Here is a 14,591-nt window from a genome sequence, read left to right on the forward strand (position 1 = left end):
TCATCTTTGAAGCGTAAGATTTCCAGACACTTCAATCCCACATGACTCATATTTAATGATTTTTGGCTTTGGGCCATTGCGTTGATCAGTTTCTGCATATCCGATCAGAAGAGTTTTCTTAGTGACACAGTGAAGTAGCTGGACTCCTTTGAATTTTTTCAGACTGCATTTTCTCTGATTTATTTCGAGCTAATTTGAACGCTTTTTTTAGTGATGAAGTTTCACATTCTAAACTTGCATGTTTCTTTGGCTGACAAAGAAAAACGTCCTGAGATTGACTGGAGTTTTTTTATTTAATTTTCATTTCCTTACAACTCTGCCAATTTTTCCTTCTTGACTGCCCAAAAAATATCTAAATGAGTATTTCAAAGAAGAATTCTGTTTTGCTGTGGCAATATTGTTTCATTATATGTTTCCTCTTGACTGCTTGCTTCACTTTGCAGGACAGAACTAACAAAAACTGTGGTGCTTCCTGAGTTAGTAGAGCTGGCAAGAGATGAGGGCAGCAGTGTACGCCTTGCAGCTTTTGAGACATTAGTGAATCTGCTTGATATGTTTGATGCAGGTAAGAATTTAATTCAGGCTTACTCCCATTTCTTAACGCTTTAATGCATCTTATAAGTGTATTTAAATGCTTTTTGTTCTGTCTGCGTTCTTCAGACATTTCTGATTTTATTTTGTTTATTGTTTTATCCTTTATGGATTTCATGTCATGCAGTGCTTTATACATAGTAAGTTTTAAGGAAGGTGAACCAGTTGCCCATGAAATCAGTTATCTTATTCCATGTTTCTCATGTAATGTGGCTAAATGGAATGAGTAAAATTACTGTATAAATTATAGGAATATTGGGTTGTTAGTATTTACTTAATGCTATCAATACCCAGAATACAAAATGTTGGCTCAACAGATGCTGTTGCTTGTGCTTTTTTTGCTCTTAACTAGTTTTTGCCTCTTAACTGAAGTAAAGCTAGTCCTAAGTACAGACTGCAGCATGCCTTGCGAGCTGAAGAGCCCAGACTGGGGCAATGATACCATATTTGTGTGTGTATCAGTAAAGCTTGTAGGTTTTAACATCCAGTGTTATATGTCAGATACATTTGTACATTTTGGAACAGAAAATATTTCTTCATGTCCCATAACGTGCAGTGTGCACAATTGATGAGTTTTAGAGGTACTAAACATCAGCAATTACTATTTAAATCCCTTTAAACTTGTGGCTGTATGGCACTGAAAGCTTTCTTCTTTGCAGTGAGAAGGTGTGTGTATTTTATAAAGCTTTTCTGTATTTAAAACAGAAAATTTAAATGCTTGTATTTTTCTCAGCGCTCTATATCTTTCCTCTGATCAACATGCATATTTCATGCTTCTCCAGGTGTAGGGGTGAGTGTCTGTCTTCATGTGAGGAAGGAGAAATTCTCTGTTGTATCCAGTTCTTTTGGCATAGCGGTGCTGGGTTACCTATGCGCATGGCTCTTGGGTTCTCATCACATGTTCAATTCAACATTGATTGGGGCAAACTTGAAGGAGAGTTACTGTGACTGCTCCAGTATAGGGGAACATTCTGGGTAACCGCTGTGCCTTGTCCTCCAGTCAACTGCTCTGTCCTGATTTTCTGCAGGGGGAAGTAGAAGACAATAACAGTCAGCTTTTTCTGGCTCTGTATCAATTGTGCTCTCTGCTGTTGGTTTTTTTGTTTGTTTGTTTTGTTTTGTTTTTTGTTTTTTTTTCTTTTACAACTGGAAGTGTACAAAGCAGCAAAGTGCATGACAGATCATTGCTATAGTGTATATCAAAAAAATATTTTATATTGTTGATCATTGCTCGTTATTTGCCACTTTGCTCTTTATACTGTCTTTTTGTATACTCTTGAGTTGTTTATCTTCATTAGCAACTCAGTATTTTCCACCACATTTCCCACTCCCATCTTACTGACTATAGTACTCCTTCCTGATACATAAGTGAGGAGCAAATATTTACTGTACAGGAACTTGATGATGAATTACTAAAATACGTGATTGCACGTAAGCCATATGGAGGAGTACATAAAGAAATAAGATAGTTTTGGAGAGAATACCATAAATTGACTTTTTAACCGTTAGTGCTTGTATCAGTAAGTATGATAGTAGGTTAATTTTCAAATTATTGAGCCTTTGCATTAATGCTATCAAGTTTGTGCTTCTCTTTGCACTTCCCAGTCTTCACTCCTCCCCCCCACCACCCAATTGCTGTAACTACTGCTTTTAGCTATTGAAAAAAGCTTAGAGAAAGCAATCAGGGATTATTTACAGGTTTGTAAGGAATGTGTTTCTAGAAATTTGGTTTGTTCAGTTTTTGGTTTCATGGCTGAACTAGAAAATAAACACTTTGAAGGTAGATGATCCAAAATTATATCCTAGGGTTTCTTTCCCACAATATAAAAATATTTCTTCAGGTCAACCTAAATATTTCGTTCAGCCATAATTATTTGCTGAATTTTGGTGTTGATCTACCGTTAAAAAATTCTAATCCCTTTAAAACTTGAATATTTTAAAATACAATGGTTTTATTTAAAATAAGTCAAAACACATAGATTTCTTTGAACATTTACTCCTTTATTTTATAAGAAGGCAGAGTGCTTGGATCTGACTTCAATTTCTAAATTATTTAATTTCTTTCTGCCCTTAATTATTTTGTTTCTCTGTGAATTTATTGTTTACCAAAAGATTTTCAACCTCCTCTTCTCTGTAGGTTGAAACAATTAATTTCCAGCATATCCAGATTTTTCTTTTTACTGTCACAGTCATGTTTGGTCTTGATCTCCTTGTATTCCTACTTTTGTAGGAAATCTTATTGTAGGAGTACTGCAGTATTCATTCTCTCCCTGTATTCTTGGTGAATGGAGATGTTAGTGACTGTTAGTTTATTCTTTGTCTCATCCTTTACTGGGGGATGCCTTTTCCCTAAAAACAAACAAACAAAACAGGTAAGGTATTAAAATTTAGGACCTGTATTATGGGAGTATGTTCGCCATTCTCTATACCTCTTGTTTTCTACCTCCAGTGAATGCCTGCCAAAAATACTCCCAAGCATGTTAAATGATATTTCTCAGAACTTATTATGGAAGTTCACTCTCTGTGCTCTTTTTTAAATGTTGACAAATGGCTAACTTTAAAAATTTCTTTTGTTTTTCAGATGATAGGAGTCAAACTGTGCTCCCCTTAGTGAAATCATTCTGTGAAAAATCCTTCAAAGCAGATGAATCTATCCTAGTTTCTTTATCTTTCCATTTAGGGAAACTGTGTAATGGATTATATGGTATGATTTAATTTATTTTAAAAAAAATCTTAAAAATGAGGAAAGATCGGAGAATTTGAAGCCCTTGGAAAATATCCAGATTTCAGTGTATCAAATGAAATTATACTTAGGAAAGGAAATATGGAAGTAAAAGTCTGAAGTCATCTATTGCATAAATACTGGATTTTGTGAATTTCCTCTTAGGGTGTACATCTGTTTATTGGGTTTTTTATGTTTAGAAAGCGACAGAGGTTTTTTTTAGACAGGATCAGAGATGGAAACATGGTGGTTTGTGTTTATTGGTTTGAGTGATTTATTTTGGTTCCTTCTTGGATATTCTGGAGATTGTGAGTTGGATGACTGAATTTTTGAAACTAGAAACCTTTGGAAACACAGTATGATGTTAACTGTGTATGTTCACTTCTGTGCTTGATAGCCTTTTTGAGGCATAGTACAGAGTGTGGCCCAGAAGGAACCTCAGTGGAGAAAGGAGACCTAATAGCATGTGGATTCCCAGCTGCAGCTGAGGCCAAATCTGTACCCATAATTTTTGTGGTTTTCTGTACCTTAGCACTTGAGCACAGCAGATCTTTCTTTGATCATTCTGCCCATCATATACCCTCTACACAGAGCTTGGCTATGGAGGGGCAGCACAGAATCATGGTTTTACATTAGAGAATTTCCGCCTAGAGTCTTAAATCCTTTGATCTTTCTTACAGATCTTTAAAATGATCCTTTATGATCACATTAGGGACTATCAAAGTGACTGTTGCTTCACTACAGATAACTCGAAAGGGCTGTTCCACAGTGTCAAACTGTTATTTACAGAAACATAGAGCTAGGATAGTCCATCCTGTTTTTATCATGTCTTTCCAGTCGTCTTTTCTCTAGGTTGACTGACTTTAATTGCTGATCTCTCTTCACCTCCAAACTCTGTCTGGCAAGTTCATATTTTTCGTGAAGTGTTATGCCTTAGGAGAGCTGAACAAAGTGAAAGAGTTACTTCATGTGTCTTGCAAGCTATATTGCTGTTTACATTGTTCAGTATGAAAAATTGCCCTTTTTTTGCAACAGTTTGCAATAGTTTGACATTATTTGTTCAAGTGCAGCCTATAAACAGAAGTAGCTCAGAAGTCTGGGGGGTTTTTTTGTCTTTTTTTAAAATTTTTTATTTTGGTAAAACTGTCACCTAGTTAGTCTTTCTCTTTCCTGGCCTTGTGCAGGCAATGCATATCTGGCTAAGCATGGTACCTTACCTCTGTCCTAATGGAATAATAATCTAAAGTTTTAAGACCATATGTCCAGTTTCTGAAGATCATTTTAAACTCTGTCTTCTGAAGAACTAGCAGTCTCCCTCCTAGGTTGATGTTATCAGAATATTTAATAAGCGTATTCTCTAATCCAACATCCAAAAAATCCTGCAGAGTTCTTTTATATATATACTGAAGATACTGAATAGTACCAGGACTGGATAGACCTTTCTTTATACAGTTGCCTATCTTGTCAGTGACCCATGGTTAACTTCCTCATAACTGCTTTTCCAAGCAGTTTTGCAGCAACTTTATAGTTTTTCATCTCTCTTTCCTGATCCCTTATTTTGCTTATGAAAAACATGACCTTTACTGTCTCTTTTGTATTCAGTCAGGATATCTAGCACTGGATAACAGGACCTGTTATCCAGTACTAGAAGGAAATGGAATCAGTTTGACAAGTTTTGCCTTTGCCGTGTTGGCTGCTACTCATTTTCTTGTTTCCTTTTCGCTATTTACAAGTAGATTTTCTTATTTTTGTTCCAATTTTTTAAAAAACTTGAAAGTAATTTGACTGATCTGTAATTATATGGCTTGTCCTTCCCCTCTCCAGCTACTAAATATCTGTACCACTTCAGCCCTTTTCCATTCTGATATCTCACTTGTTTAAGATTTCAGCAGCTAGTACTTTAAATACTTTTGAATAGTAGAATGAAGCACATCTGACCCTGAATGTTTAAGTATCCACTGACCCGTTCCTTCTCTACTTAAAGCTTGAATCTTTGTCACTGTTATTGTACTGAGCCTGATGATGCTAGTAGAGTTTGAGAAAGAAAATAAAAGCATCACGTATTTCAGTCTTCTTGGTACCAATCACTGATAGCTTTCCTCTCTCTCTTGAGTAAAAAACAGAGCCTTTCTTGATCATTCTCATATTACCAGTGTACTTATAAAATGACTTGTAATTTTTGAAGTCATCTTGCTAGTTGCCTTCCAGTTTGTTCTGAGTTTTCTAATTTTGTTCTTGCATCTCTTCATTATCTGTAGCAACATAGCCTAATTTTTCAACTTGCTGCAGACACGTTCTTCATGTGACTGAGCTCCATAAAGATCTAAAAATTTAATCAAGAAGAAACCAGTATCAGTGGAACAAATAAATACATTCACAATCCTGCAGCTAAAATCCTGAGTATTTCAAGAATCATGTAAACAGAAATTAGGATTCACTGTGTTATAGTTAGCTGTCATTTTTCTGTAATCACTTTTTCTGTATAAAGTGTAATGATGATACTCCACTAGACTCATGGTATGGGAGGGGAGGGAGAATAAAAATTGGCGTATTTGATAGATTTTTAAATGAGATTTGGGTTTTGGACATTATAAATAGCATTTTTAATGAGAAAAGTAAACTTTTTTTTTCCTCCCCCAGGCATTTTTACTCCTGAACAGCACTTACGGTTTTTGGAATTCTATAAGAAGCTTTCCACACTGGGTTTACAGCAGGAAAATGGACACAATGATAATCAACTACAACTTCAAACTCTGGAACAGGAAAAGAAGTATATTTCAGTGAGGAAGAACTGTGCTTACAATTTTCCAGTACGTAACTTTAAATTAAGATTAAATAATTTGTCACACATAGTTCACTAAATAGGACTGCATGAATGAAAGAGAAGTTATTGCCAAATTGTACGTTGTTAGTTAGATTCTGGCTCTCTCCTGGAAAGTTCAAGTTAATGGCTTAAAGTAGAGGTTGTCCAGAAGAGTTACCAGGAAAGATTCCTCTTTGCAGAGCCTCAGGAAATTATTGGCAAGTTTTAACTGAAAGAGTGCTGTTCTAAGAGGTCACTGGTCTCATTCTTTCCTACACTTGTTCTCCAAACCCTTAGCACAAAGGCATTGAGAAAATGGCTGTGAAACAGAGTCTGCAATTTCATGGAATCATAGAATCGTTTAGGTTGGAAAAGACCTTTAAGATCATCAAGTCCAACTGTTAACCTAGCGCTGTGAAGTCCACAACTAAACCATGTCCCTAAGCACCACATCTGCATGTCTTTTAAATACCTCTAGGAATGGTGACTCAAGCTAGGTTTTCGCATTTGCTGTGTTGTGGCATTACAGGGAGTTGAAGATTGAATCTGAATGGTTAGATTCACGTTTTAGTCATGTTCCTGCCTGAATACAAAAAGTCTTTTCAAGTTTATGGGAGGTCTTCAAACTTACCACTCATGTTTCTGTAAATCTACCTTGTATTTTGACATTCTCTGTTTATATTTAAAGAAAATATGTTTGTACCAAGAGCCAGTAGACAGTTATTTTTATTCTGCCTGTTAAAGACAAGCACTATGTATATAGGTAGACATCTGCTGGTTTATTTGAGCAAAAATGAGGTAGGTACACACACAATTATGTTGAAATTCAGATGCTTGCTTTGCTGCTTGCTAAAGTGTGTTTTGTTTTTGAAGTCTCCAGTTGCAGCTTCCACTAGTGTACTGAAACATTAACAATATTTATAAAACTAATGTTTTATATCTTGTGTTTTTCATCTGTGTCTTCAGAAGAAAAGCCTGCAGCATGTCTGGAAGATATGTAAATCCAGTTTAGTTCTCAACTCTAGAACTTGTCTGATGCCTGGGTTTTGACACGGCCATCAAAAATGCCACACTTCCTCTTTAAAATCACAACCTGTTGTCTCCCAAGTGTCTTGCTGGTTGTAACTCAATGTTTTCATCTAATAATTTCTGGTAATGTGGTCCTTTAGCTATACAGTTAATAAGACTTTATCTTTCCACAGGCCATGATTGTTTTTGTGGATCCAAAGAACTTCCATTTGGAACTATATTCTATATTCTTCTGCCTTTGTCATGACCCTGAAGTTCCCGTCAGATATACTATGGCCATAAGCTTCTATGAAGTAAGTCTACAAAGGTATTTTGTTAGTACTGACATGTTTTTATGTTGTTTTCTTCTTTAAGCTTACATTTGTGACTGTTCAACCAAAAGCAAAAAACTTGAGAAAACTTGTTGAAATTTAGTTTGTCAAAGGTGTTCAGTCCCTTCTAATATGTAAATACAGCCCATATATACACATTAGTATTTAAGTTGTGTGACATTTGGCTACAAGAGCCTATTGCTAGGTGAGCTCTTAAGGAGCAAAAGCTGGAAGAAACTTAAACTGGTCTAGTACCACAAACATAAGCAATTGTGCTAATTAGAATATTTTAAGGTTTTGAATATTATTAAAAAATAACAAGATAAACACAAGAAAAGAACTTGCCACTTAGAGTCCTGAAAATCTTCTTGAGAACTGTTGTGGTTTAGCCCCAGTCAGCAATTAAGTACCACCCAGCCGCTTGCTCACCCTCCCCCCCGGTGGGATGGGGGAGAGAATTGGAAGAGCAAAAGTAAGAAAACTCATGGGTTGAGATAAGAACAGTTTAATAATTGGAACAAAAAAATAATCATCATAATAATAAAAATTGTAATGAGAAGGAAAACAACAAGAGAGCAAGAGAGGAACAAAACCCAGGAAAAAACCAAGTGATACAACCACTCACCGCCCGCTGACCAACGCCCAGCCAGACGCGAGCAGTGATCACTGCCCCCCGGCCAACTCCCCCTAGTTGATATACTGAGCATGATGTCATATGGTATGGAATAGCCCTTCGGCCAGTTTGGATCAACTATCTTGTCTGTGCCCCCTCCCAGCTTCTTGTGTACCTGGCAGAGCATGGGAAGCTGAAACATCCTTGGCTAGTGTAAGCACTGCCTAGCAACAACTAGAACATCAGTGTGTTATCAACATTATTCTCATACTAAATCCAAAACACAGCACTATGGCAGCTACTAGGAAGAAAATTAACTCTATCCCAGCCAAAACCAGGACAACTCTAGAGTTTGCTACTATGCTGGTGTTCTGTGGAGAATGTTGATATGTATCAAATCTAAGTTAAATGCTCAAATTTAATACAAAACTACTTGGAAATTTATGCAGATGTAAAAGCATATGTATTCTTATTATTCCATTCAGTTTACATAAGTTCCACTGTATTACTTTCAGAAAAGTTCAAAAATGTACAGCTGTATAGATATCATTAGCTATATGGGGTGAATTCCAGAAATGAATATATACTCTCTCCTGATGGTTATAACCCATACAGGGAGATCTTCAAGGTTTTCACAATGTTTTACTGAGAATCCTTGTGTTTCAGTCCTCGAGCTAGTTTTTAATCCCATTTTGTTGCTGCAGAAATTGATAAGTTAAGCAGCTTGCTGAAAGTATTTAAATCACTAGTAGAGGCATAAATGAAGCCAAGGTGGCTTTATTTCCACCATCTTAAGGCAGATGGATGGATTTCCAGTTCTCTTTACCTGTTGATGCCTTGTCTTAATGAATGATAATCCAAGGTAATTGTTGAAATTATAAAATTAGCGTATAATTCTACATAATGTTTCGTGTCAGATGTATAACACTTTTAAGATACTGCCTGAATATAAGTAAAGTATTTTATCTCATTTAAAAAAACGTGTAAAGTTATACCGTGGTCTGAATATACATTTAGTGCTGGTTGATTTATTTTTAACACCATAATTTGCAACCACGTGACAGCCAGAAATGAGTAATTTATGGCATTCAACTGCTAGGTGGATTTTTTTTTTTTTAAGATAAACTTTGTAGCCATTTCTCTAAAGCTTCATCCTGATTGGAAGTAAGCTCTTATTTTCACTTGGCTTATATAAGCAAAGAAAACCATTAAAAAGCATCACCTAAGTGCTCCATATGGCAAAAATCTCATTCCTCAGTTTTTTCTCCTATTTGCTATAAAACCTTTTTAACAGTGTGGAGATGGACTTTTCGTGGTTTTTAGAAATTTATACGTGATTTATGAATCACAGTAAAAAACCCAAAGAAGTAAGGAGTGAAAACTTCAGATGGAAGGTTGGGGAAATTTAAAATCCAGAACAGACTAAGCCAATTTTTATGTTTTATCTTTTGTAAATTATATAGCTGACTGGCTGTTAACTCTCCTAAGGAGAATGAAGTACAACATTTGAATATTCCAGGAGGAATTTTTCTAGCTTTGCAGTGCAGTCTTAAAAATTTTTTGAAAATATGAATTAGAGTTAATTCTAAAAGCATGTTTCATGGTTAGTTAATAGGCCTGTTTCTTGACTCATATTCTTTATATAAGCATATTTTTAATGTGGTCAATGGGAAAGTACACAACTTTAAAAGGTTGATATTAAACAACTGTTCTGCCTCCCTTCTTCATGCTTGCTGTGAAGTAAGCACATGTAGTATAGTTGTTGTAGTGCCATGGAACTAAAGAATGTTTCACCTTGCTATCTTACTGTTATTTTTTAGGTTGCTAAGCTTTTAAATTCTGGTGTCTATACAATACATAAAGAACTGGTAACACTATTACAGGATGAGTCACTGGAGGTAATATACTTCTATTGGAACTTTCTTTCGCTTGTTACATTGAGGCAGATTATCTTGATGTTTAATAACTCTGTGATGAGATGGTATAGTATCTGAAATAATCAACAGCTTTTACTTCTGTTTCACAGACACTTCATAAAGATGCCAGCCTTCTGTGAATAAAGAGGAGGAAAATAGGAAGGTGTTTGAATTTAGTAAACCCACACTGAATTTATTAACTTTTAAAAAGATACATTCTAAATTGTTTTAATTGCTGTCTTATTTATTACCTTACAAATTCTGTGGAAAGATTTGGTTTTGATACTATATTAAAATAATCATTGATAGTGTTCAAGGGTTTTGCTTTTTTAATTTTCATTTCTCCAGTTGAAGAGGAGGTGAAGTTGTGTGTGGTTCAAAGATCAAGACTTATAGAAAGAGTTTCAGTCAAAGATCTGGTACAGAATCTGCGAGGGTCTATGAGACAGTTTAGTGTACCTTGATTTCAGCCTGCGTAAAACATGAATCACTTAGCTATATTACAGACAATATAGTGAGACTTTTTTGGATTGAAAAAGACAGATATTTATGTTTGAGACAATCACCATTTCCTCTGATACTACTTATTCCAACAGTTGATCTTTTTTGTTTTCTATGTAGGGTCTTTGGATATGGCATTGAAAAATGAGTTTTGCTTTCAGGTGCCCCTTTTTGTTTTGGTACCCTTTGTTAGGCATTTTCAAGGAAATTAAGTGTTCATAGAACAGCTACTTATAGTTTATGAAATTCTGACCTGTCTTAAAAGATTTCTCAAGTTGAACACCTGAAAGTTGAGACTCAGAAGCAGCTGGTCATTTTGAAAAATTCCACGGTTTGATCCCTATACAGTTATCTAAATAATAAAAAATGTTTGGTCCTTTGCCTTATATATCACCTCAGTCAGAATTGGTGCAAAAAATATTTAATGATATACTTTTCTAGTCTAGTTTCAAGTAGTACAACATTTGAAAGTAAGGTTATTCTATTAATATAGGCTATATATTCTATTTTATCAACTGCAGTTTTTCTTAAAGCAGGAAAAATTGCCTTTAAGATTCAGCTGACATAAACCATTTATTTGTGTTTGTCGAGGCTCTTAACTGTCTATGAAATACAGATCTTTCTTAAGAATGAATGTTCATTTTAAAATATTGTATGCTGTGAATAGTTTAGAAAGTATTGACTGTGGTATTCACATAAATCAAAACTAGAGTTTGTTTTCCTAAACTGAAACCTATTATACTTACTACATTAAAAAATCAATTTTAAATCTCAGTCCTCATCAATGCAAATATGTTGCACCTCTTCTTTTTCATTTTTATATATATTTATTTTTTTTATTTTTTTTAAGATGGATTTGAGAGACAGTAACATAAGAGATGTCAGCAAGGGTATGTTGGTGAGAGATAAAAATTGAGTCAAGTTAATTTACAGACCTCATTCATGCAGCCTTTCTTTAAATAGGTGTTAGATGCCCTGGTAGGTCACCTTCCTGAAATCCTTGAACTAATGACTAATGGAGGAGAAAACAGTGGATCAGAAAGCAAGGTGGGTATTCTCATGGTTTTTTAATTTGCTTTCTAAACTGAGGTAGTAGCAAAGTTGTTTAGGCATATATTGTATGAAAAGGCTTTCATGGTTAGTTTCTGCTTTGGAGAGATATAAAGCTTCTGTGGTTTTTTGATTGCTTGTTGACTTTATAAACTTCAAAATAAAAAGGTTTTGAAAGATTAGACTTAAGAACATGTATAAACTGTTCATTTTTATATTTTCCTAATTAACCACAGATTTGCTGAAATAGATCAAATTTTGAAATACAGATTTTGAAATAATTAAGTTAAAACAAAACTTGTTTTCATGCTAAAGGAGTGATAGCTAATACCTAATATATTTTTTTAATATATATTGATGTGGCAACTGCCCATGGCTGCCATTTTCAGACACAGTTTCTGCTAGGAGGATGCCTGTTTCCTGAGGTAAAGGCACTGAATTAGGATTTAGGAGATCTGTATTCAGCTACCAACTTTGCTAATTTAATTGCGTGTGGCTCCAGATGATGGTTTATTCAGTGACTCCCACCTGTAAAATCACAGAATCACAGAATCGTATAGGTTGGAAAAGACCTTTAAGATCATCGAGTCCAACCGTAAACCTAACACTACCAAGACCACCACTACACCATGTCCCTAAGCACCTCATCCAAACGTCTTTTAAATACCTCCAGGGATGGCGACTCAACCACTTCCCTGGGCAGCCTGTTACAATGCTTGATAACCCTTTCAGTGAAGTAAAATTTCCTAATATCCAGTCTAAACCTCCCCTGGTGCAACTTGAGGCCATTTCCTCTTGTCCTAAATGGAACATAAAAGATCATCTCCTGTTTCAAACTGCTGTTTTGAGCATATTTCCTAAATGTATAGAGAAATTAAAATATTCCAACAATATAAGAACTGAATAAATTTCTTTTCTTGTATGGACAAAAGTTGAGAGTGTAATTTAAAATGTGAATTTGTCCGATGTGTACAGCTGTAAATGTATATACCATATAACAAGTGCCATATCAAGTGTGGAAGTCTGTTTCATTTTGCTTAGTGCTAAAGAGAAGTTAGCTTGGCTACTATAAAGTCTTTGCCCCCTACTGAGAAAAGGTGTATAATTACTACTAAAATTAATTAGGGAGCCGAGAAGAATAACTGCAAAGTTTAAGAGGTTAGGAGGAAAATGGGAATTATTTGGCTTGAGAAAGAGAAGACTGGGGAGGGTTGTTGTAATGGCCTTCATATCTGTAAAAGGGTATTACAAAGAGAATGGTGATGAGTTTTCCTTTGTCAGGAGGAGGGGTTGGAAATGAACGTGTCTTTAGTTAGGTACTGGAATAGCTTTTTGACTAGTTAAGTGGCATTTACTGCTTAGGGGAGATTGTTTAATCCCTATCATTAAATTATTTTAAGAACAAGTTAGACTAATATCTGCTGGAAATGGTTACAGTGTAGCTGATCCTGTCTGAGGAGAGGAATTAATTGACCCATTTTAAAATCTCTTCCCTTCTTACATTGTCATGATGTGCTTTTTAAGCATAGTAACGTGACATGGAGCTAGAAGATGTAAAATTACTTTAATGTTTATATTTTTATTTCTAGTTATTGTCTATTCCTGACTTGATTCCGGCATTAACAACAGCAGAACAGAGAGCAGCAACTTCTTTAAAGTGGAGAACTCATGAGAAGTTACTACAAAAATATGCATGTCTCCCGCATATCATATCAAGTGATCAGATTTATTACCGTTTTCTTCACAGAATGTTGACAATCATTTTGACAAATGTGAGCCCATCTCTTTCCTATTGTTTTTCATTTATTTACTGTATTTAGAGCAATTAGCACTAGATATTTGCTATGTGTAGCACTTTTATATAAAACTTAAAGTAGTATTTCTCATTGAATTGTATATCAGGCTGTGGTTTTTTTTATATGACTGAGAAATTGCTCTGAGAACTCTCCCCCCCACACCCGGTTTGAGGAGCAAAATTTAGATTGGCAGATTGTCATGTTTTTCCTCCCACCCAAGACTTCTTTCCTTTCCTTGTGCTCATTATCAGTTTGTTTCTAAGTAAATGAAAACTTTTTCCTCTGAGATATGCCTTCTTTTTCCTGGTTCCATAGGTTACATTGCATTGTGTTCCATTCTTTATGAAAGAACACTTAATTGTGAAAATGAATGATCATTTAGAGCTACTGGTCTGAAATTTTACTGAATTAATTCAAGAGTAAAACTGTCTTTTGTAAGACAAGATGTTGCAAATTTTCTTTTCTAACACCCACAATATAGAAGGTGCCTTCAAAACATGGAATACTTTAAGGCGTTTATGAAATAGTTGAATAAACAAGTTAGAAGGGATAAAGAATCAGGTGTCTCATAAACTGGCCAAACTTCATTATTCTCCCTTACATTATGCCAATTATTTCAAAATTTCACAGAATCATGGAATATCTCAAGTTGGAAGGGACCCATAAAGATCGAGTCCAACTCCTTGCTCCTTGCAGGACTACCTAACACTAAACCATATGACTAAGAGCATCGTCCAGATGCTCCTTGAACTCTGACAGGCTTGGTGCCCTGACCACTTCCATGGGGGGCCTGTTCCAGTGACTGATCACCCTCCCAATGAAGAACCTTTTCCTAATATCCAATCTGAACTTCTCCCAAGCTTCATTCCATTCATTCCAGCATTTATAAAGTTAGGCTAATTTTCAGCTATTTTTTTCTACATCTAGAATTTTTATATGTTTTTAGTCATATATCTTCAGGTATGTTTAATTAAGTTTCCTCTATTTCTTTCAAGAATGTCCTGCCAGTCCAAAAAGCAGCTGCTCGAACTCTCTGTGTTTATTTACGTTATAATCGCAAGCAAGAACAGAGGCATGAGGTTATTCAGAAACTGATTGAACGTAAGATAATTTTTCCTTGATTACTTAGAGATGCAAGTTAGTTTTGACTGAAGATCTGTTTACGGTTATATTTATTCAGTGTAACTTCCTGCCATCATTGGTGGGATTACACTTAGAAGACATTCAGTTGCTCACATTATCACCAGGCAAAACATATT

At 35.2% G+C, this 14,591-nt stretch overlaps 1 protein-coding gene across 9 annotated transcripts in view; it reads left to right on the forward strand.

The window, feature by feature from the left end:
- PPP4R4 (protein phosphatase 4 regulatory subunit 4) overlaps positions 1-14,591 on the forward strand; it is a 111,816-nt gene that overhangs the window by 43,519 nt on the left and 53,706 nt on the right. For all 9 annotated transcript variants that reach the window (XR_012042986.1, XM_072864430.1, XM_072864431.1 and 6 more), the window contains 8 exons: positions 444-565; positions 3,173-3,295; positions 5,954-6,123; positions 7,319-7,438; positions 9,890-9,967; positions 11,450-11,533; positions 13,126-13,308; positions 14,328-14,433. Coding sequence is in view for 8 of the 9 variants with exons in the window: in XM_072864430.1 (XP_072720531.1) it covers positions 444-565; positions 3,173-3,295; positions 5,954-6,123; positions 7,319-7,438; positions 9,890-9,967; positions 11,450-11,533; positions 13,126-13,308; positions 14,328-14,433 (986 nt within the window). In the remaining variant the exon portion in view is untranslated. The remainder of the gene's footprint in view (positions 1-443; positions 566-3,172; positions 3,296-5,953; positions 6,124-7,318; positions 7,439-9,889; positions 9,968-11,449; positions 11,534-13,125; positions 13,309-14,327; positions 14,434-14,591) is intronic.

The sequence above is a fragment of the Ciconia boyciana genome, chromosome 6 (assembly GCF_034638445.1).
Source record: "Ciconia boyciana chromosome 6, ASM3463844v1, whole genome shotgun sequence".
Taxonomy (NCBI): domain Eukaryota; kingdom Metazoa; phylum Chordata; class Aves; order Ciconiiformes; family Ciconiidae; genus Ciconia; species Ciconia boyciana.